Raw genomic sequence first — 6998 nt, forward strand, 5'->3', positions numbered from 1 at the left:
AAGTGTATGGTACAGTGTCTCATTCGATCCGTTAGTTAGCGAAGTAATAAGTCAATGTCCATGATAAACATGATGTATTAATCTATCAGTATATTTAAGGCCGTGTAACTTTTAAATTAATACGTAAGTAAACAGGTGAATTGTACGGGTGAATATTGAATTGTAATTGAATCAACGCGAATATTAACATAAATTTAAGCTCCACGATATAAATATAAATATAAATATATATATATATATATATATATATATATATATATTATTGGATTATATAAATATAAATATATATATATATATATATATATTATTGCGCTAACATCAATTTAAATTGCTCATATATCCTAATTAATTATCTAATCTCCCTGCACCTCTAGAGAATTGACATAAGGAGGATCAAAGACACTAAATGCTCTGAAAGCTGAAATAACGGATAAAACAAAGAAGCAGCAAAATGTGATAGCATGTAAAATCAAAGCCAACTTCACTTTGCCGCAAAACCTGCCATAGGAACTGCAGGCTTCGCTCCAAGAATCTTCCCTTGCACCATTGTAAGCCAGGTAATATATCTCAGTTACTGCAGCAACTGATGTGATCGTTAAATATGCCATAATCTGTGAGAAGCATCAATTGTAGATACCTTAATAGATAAGCCAAAAGATTCTAAAAGCCATATGCAATTTTCTTCAAATTTTCTAATACATAAGAATTATGAAGTAGAAGATAAATTAAGAATTAAACTGAAACTGAGAAATAGGCTCTGAGGTTGGGGTCCCTTAATCCAATGCTTGTTTCCTTAATTCCCTTTTGAATGGAATTAAGAGCATAAAACAAAAGTATCAAACCTGATCAGAGACAAAGAAAATCCAAGCTTTGGATGCATAGTATCTGACCCATGAGCAAGCAGCAGCAACTAGAGCATAACATGCACAGAGGGTACTGACTAAAACCATATACCTGTCAAAAACAATTGTAAAATTAAGTGATTGATATGCAAAAAGAAAGAACTTATGAGAATCAGTGCCTAGAAAATGGATAGTCAATATGATTCTTACTTGAGAGCCGAGAATTTGTAATATTTCAACATTCCATAGCTGCTGTTGTCCTGCTGGTTAGTGACAGTAACCCATATGGTTGCCACTGATAAAGGAACTGCACAGAGCCTCAGAGAAGAATCAAAAAGCTTAAGCATTGGAAGGTGATGTTTCTTCCCAGATGCACTGAAGCTGTTTGAGAGATCTCACTGATATCAGAACAAGTACTTGAGTCATCTTAGTGGGGTTGGTGAGAATAGTGGGAAACGCTTTTTCATACTTTGTCGTTGGTGTTACCGTGTTCCAGAAATAACATGATTGTTTCCACTTCCTCCTGCCTTTTCACTCCTTTTTCTTTCTAGAAATAATACGATTTAGTGATATTTTTAGGCAAAGAAAGTTGGAATAATTTTAGTTTTAATCTCCTAAATTTATTTATTTTTAAATTAAAAAATACGATATTAGTAAATAGATAAATATCAAATTAAAGAAAATGAAATAAGTTTACTAAATTTCGGAATTATATTTTAACTTTAGAATTTCTGGTTTATTATATTTAAGATTTGAATATACTTTTACTCACTTAAATTTGCTATTTAAAAACTAAAATCATATTATTTTGATTTAAAAAAATTAAAATAATTAAATTTGAAGGACCAAAACTAAAATATCAAAAAATTCATATAATAAAAATATAATTAAATCCAATAATTTATGTGTTAGCATAAAGGAGGTTTAACAATATGTATAAATTCATTTCATGTGTATAATTCCTTATATAAATATATAGCGAAATAAATAGTGCATCATGTTTATTGGATTGTGTATCGAAACTTTATACTTATCTTATAAATTTTATCTGTTATAACAATGTCAAAAACACATTATAAAGACTCCACAACCTCCTTTTTACATTATTTAGTCTTCAAATTGAAATGTTCTTCTTTTGTTGGATTGTGTATCGAAACTTTATACTTATCTTATAAATTTTATCTGTTATAACAATGTCAAAAACACATTATAAAGACTCCACAACCTCCTTTTTACATTATTTAGTCTTCAAATTGAAATGTTCTTCTTTTGTGTCAGGTGATTTGATATCTATCTATGTGTATATGTTATTCCAATTCGAAATAGAAGTATACTTATAAAAGAAAGGCTTAATTACCTACTTAGTCCCCATGTTAGGAGGTAATTTTCTGTTTAGTACTCGGTTTTAAAAATGTAGGCATTTGGTACCTATGTTTTGAAATTTGTATCAATTCAATCCTATCCAGTTAACGGCGTTATAATTGATAACGTTTTTCTGACTGTGGATGTGATTTGTGCAATCAATTGCGTCGTGGCAATGAGGTGGCTTAAGTTACTTGACGTGGCAGGCAGAATTGAGAATTTGAAATGGGGTTACATTTTTTAAATTGGGGAAATAAACTAATTAGGGTTTTTTTTATTGTACGTTAAAAAACATTAGGAATAGTTAGTTAGAAATTGGGGATTTTTCATTCATTATTGTGGTTGATAGTGTGGAAGGATTTGCGAGCAAAGGTTGATACTGAGTGAAGGATTGTCGTGGTTGTGGAACGAGATTTGTTGAGCGAAAAGGCGTTGTGAAGTATCTTGCGGTGTGTCAGCTATTGCGGCGGGTGAGCGATAGCGGTAGCGGTGGTATCCCTTTGGAGGCGGAAAGGTGAAAGGTGCACTTTTTATGAGTTCTTTTATGTAGTTTTGGTCCCCCATGGTAATATGTTGGCTTCTTGTCCCCTTAGTGTGTCATGTTGTGTTCCTGTCGTGGTCCCCTTTGTTGTGTTTGTAGTGGTCCCTTTCTTTAGTGCCTGTCGTTTTCTTATGCTTATTGTTTGTATGTTTTTGGTCCCCCATGAGTGCGTACTGTTTTGTGTACCTTAAGTGCGTACTGTTTTCACTTTCGTATTGTTGAATGTGTGGTTGTTATTTATTGTGTGGTCCTTGCGTATTTATTTAAGCATTGAGACAAAATGGAATGTTGTAGGTGAAACAATGATTTGGTGTGATTAACTTTGTATGCCTACACGTTTAATAGCTGTTAAAAACGTGGCATCTTTACAATGTAGATGCATGTGAAGGTCATTAAATAATGATAGTAGATGCATGTGAAGGTCATTAAGTTGTTCCATATGTAGTCTGACACTTACTTTTATATAGGCATATAATAGTTGACAATTAAAGAAAATGTCAGACCCTGATGTTGAGGTGGTGTTTCACCATGGGGGTAAGTTTGTGAATGATGGGTCATTTAGATACCATGGAGGTTCTACCAGTACCTTGATGGTTGACACAGACAGATGGAGTTATTTTGAAATCTTGTCCATACTGAAGGAGATGAGATATAGAAATGTTAAGGAGGTGTGGTATTCCCTGGGTGGTTCTGTATTAGAAGCTAGGTTGGAATTGTTAAGTGATGACATATGTGCAATGCATGTGGTCAGCATTGCGATATTGAATGGTCAAGCTCATTTATTTGTGGTTCACACGGTGTCCGAACCAGATTATATAGAAATGTTGGAACATTGTCATGAAGGTGAAGATCACGATGATGAGGTTGGTGAGGTTGGTCAGAATGGTGGTGAAGAAGGAATTGGTGAGGATGGTGAACAACAAGTTGGTGAGGATGGAGATAAAGTTGTTGAAGTTAGTGAACATGATGAACATCATGTCCATGACATTGGTGAGGATGTTGAAGGTCAACTGGCTGAACATGGTGAAGATAAAGTTGATGAAGATGGGAGTGAAGAAGAAGTTGCTGAGGATGATGGTGGTGTAGATGGTGGTTTAGGGGATGGTGAGGATCATATCATTGGTGGTGGTGTAGAGGGTGGTTTAGGGGATGTTGAGGATGATATCATTGGTGGTGGTGTAGGGGATGGTTAGGATGATATCATTGGTGGTGGTGTAGATGGTGGTGTAGGGGATGTACAGGATGAGTTTGATGTTAGTAGTTGGGTAGGTTCTGATGAAGACGCTTCTGTGAATGAAGATGATTTGGTGGATGTTATAGTGCAAGGAGATGAAGAACCCCAATAAGAGGAATACGAAGGTAGTTTGTTTGCTGAAGTGGGTACAAGAAGTGGATGTCCTACTCCAAATAAGCATGTACAGGCCCGGGGATTATCTGATAGTGAGTGGGAATTTGATAGTTGTGGCAGTATTTATTTAAGTGATGAGTCAGATAATGAAACAACTGGATATGGAGATTTTGGGATCTTTTCAGAGCCAGTTAGTATGAAAGAATATAAATGGCAACTGGGAACATACTTTCCTGAAAAAAAAGATTTCACTGATGCAATTAGAACTTATGGAGTACATAACGGTAGGAAGTTGAAGATTTCTAAGAATGACAACAGAAGAATATGCGTCAAATGTATTGGTTCACAAGGGAAATGTCCATGGTATGCATATTGTGGATATAGTAGTAGCCAACGTACATGGCAGTTAAGGAAAATTGTAGACAATCATACATGTAGTAGGGAATTCAAAATTGGTTTAGTTACCTCTAAATGGTTAAGTGGGAGGTTAGAGAAGAGCATGAAAGGAAATCCGGATATGAATATGAAAAACCTGCACAATAAATTTTGTAAAAAGTACAACATTGGTGTGTCTAGGTCTACAACAAGTAGGGCAAAGGCAATGGCATCCGCCAATATTGATGGTTGTTTCGAACAACAATATGAAAGACTATTTGATTATGCACACGAGTTACTGAGATCAAACCCTGGCTCAACAATTAAAGTTAAGGTAGAACCAACTGAGGATAAGGCCATATTCAAGAGAATGTATGTGTGTTTGAAAGCATGTAAGGACAACTTTGTAAGTTGTAGGCCTATTATACATTTGGATGGTTGTTTCTTAAAAGGGAAATATAGAGGGGAACTTTTAACTGCTGTTGGAAGAGATGCCAATGACCAGATGTGTCCGTTAGCATATGCTGTTGTTGAAGTAGAGAATAAGGAAACATGGACTTGGTTTTTAGAATTGTTAATTGATGATCTTGGAGGTGGGGGCTTTTGTTCAAGGTGCACATTTGTATCAGATCAACAAAAAGTAAGTAAATGTGTAACTTTTATTTATTACTTTGATGAGGATTGAAATTTAAGACTCATACTTTCTTTTTTTACTGTGATAGGGACTTCTGCCAGCTTTACAAAATCTATTGCCTGGGGTGGACCAACGTTTTTGTGTAAGGCACATATATGCAAATTTTAGGAAGAAATTTAGTGGCATAACTCTGAGACAATTACTATGGAAGGCAGCATCATCAACACATCCTCAAGCATGGGAGTCAGTGATGCGACAAATTAAGGACGTTAATGAAGATGCATTCAAACATTTGATAGCTATTCCACCCAAGCTAGTATTCCAAATTGTAATTGTTGTTTCATGTTTTGTAAATGTTTGTTCTTTTCCAAATGTTTAACTGAATATTTTTTTCCAGATTTTGGTCTAGATCCAGATTTACAGGAAGACCTATTTGTGACACACTTGTTAATAACATTTCAGAAGGATTTAACAGTGTGATCTTAGATGCAAAGGGGAAACCAATCATAACAATGTTGGAAGAGATTCGTATATACTTGATGAAGAGGTGGGCATCCAATAGAGACATGATAAGTAGATTTCAAGGTCTCATTTGCCCCAAAATTCAAAAGAGGCTACAAAAAGAGTTACAGTGCATAAAATATTGGCTACCAAAGTATGACAACTTGTGATTTCCTTTACTATTGTTGTTTAAACTGTTTCCATTTAACATTCATTGTTTATGATTTTGCAGTTGGTCAGGGATGCAAATATTTGAGATCTGCCATACATCCAACATAGGTGAAAAGTATGTAGTTGATTTAGAGAAAACAGACTGTAGTTGTAGAAAGTGGCGTGTATCAGGAATTCCTTGCTCTCATGCACTCACAGCAATGAGGTTTTTGAACATGAATCCAGAAGACTTCATCCCACACTGGTTCAGAACCTCCACCTATGAAGAAACATACATTCCAATCATTTTCCCTCTCAATGGACCTGATCTATGGCAAAGGACTTCAAATCCTGATATTTTGCCTCCACCAAAACGGGTCTTGCCAGGTAGACCAAAAAAGAAAAGAAGGCTCGAGAGTTGGGAGAAAAAAAAGGATGATACACAACTTGGACAAAAAGGAATCCCTAAGAGATGTTCCATATGTAGAGAACTTGGGCATAGAAAAACTAATTGCCCACAGAGAAGTCAACAACAACACTACCCACACCCTTCTCAACCAGGTCAACAATCAAACAAAGAACGTACACCACACCCAACTCAAGCAAGTCAGATAACTCAAGAACCCCAGACTGATGAAATCACAGCACAACTTTAGATTGTTCTAGTTTCAAACATTAAGTACATCTTTGTTCTATTTTGGATATGTACTTTGACTTTAAATAGTGTTGCTTTCTGTAGTGTATTTTGCACTTAACAATGTATACATTTTGGATGGTATCTGAACTATTTTGGATGATATGTGATGTTTTCTGAAGTATTTTCTGTCATATTCTATTGTCTGATTTGATATTTTGCACTTAACAATGTATACACTTACCAATAGCAATTTGCCTTCTTTGATTTGATAATATTTGGCTTGTTTATATTTGGCTTGTTTATATTTGTCTTGTTTATATTTGTCTGATTTGAAACTTGTCATAGCAATATCAAACTTTATTTATTCTCATACACATTTAAATTTGGCTTCTCTGATTTCAAACTTCATTTCATTGGCTTCTCTGAAAATTACATTCTAATATAACCATCTTCTTCATTAAATACAATGGCATTAGAAGCACAATCTCATTACAACCACATTGTCAATCATATTTAGTGTCAAAGAAATATTACAATTTAACTAACTTCTTCACAATTTAACTAACTTCTTCATCACAGAATGTGACTGATACAACACTTCAACAAAA

The 6998-nt window shown here is 34.7% G+C and overlaps 1 protein-coding gene across 1 annotated transcript; it reads right to left on the reverse strand.

Moving 5' to 3' along the window:
- Positions 1-298: 298 nt before the first annotated feature.
- Positions 299-1248, reverse strand: LOC108328548 (CASP-like protein 2D1). The gene is made up of 3 exons (XM_017562428.2): positions 1053-1248; positions 843-954; positions 299-611 (listed from the first exon to the last, which is right to left on the reverse strand). Exons 1-3 carry the CDS (start codon positions 1187-1189, stop codon positions 354-356), a joined length of 507 nt encoding a protein of 168 aa, XP_017417917.1. The 5' UTR covers positions 1190-1248; the 3' UTR covers positions 299-353.
- Between the last annotated feature and the right edge of the window lie 5750 nt (positions 1249-6998).

This window comes from Vigna angularis, chromosome 2, assembly GCF_016808095.1.
Source record: "Vigna angularis cultivar LongXiaoDou No.4 chromosome 2, ASM1680809v1, whole genome shotgun sequence".
NCBI classification, from domain to species: domain Eukaryota; kingdom Viridiplantae; phylum Streptophyta; class Magnoliopsida; order Fabales; family Fabaceae; genus Vigna; species Vigna angularis.

Coding starts and splice junctions, on each gene's coding strand:
- LOC108328548 (XM_017562428.2), bottom strand. CDS start 1,189: ATGCTTAAGCTTTTTGATTCTTCTCTGAGGCTCTGTGCAGTTCCTTTA. Junction 955..1,052: donor TACAAATTCTCGGCTCTCAA/GTAAGAATCATA, acceptor TGTTTTTGACAG/GTATATGGTTTTAGTCAGTA. Junction 612..842: donor TTTTCTTTGTCTCTGATCAG/GTTTGATACTTT, acceptor TGCTTCTCACAG/ATTATGGCATATTTAACGAT.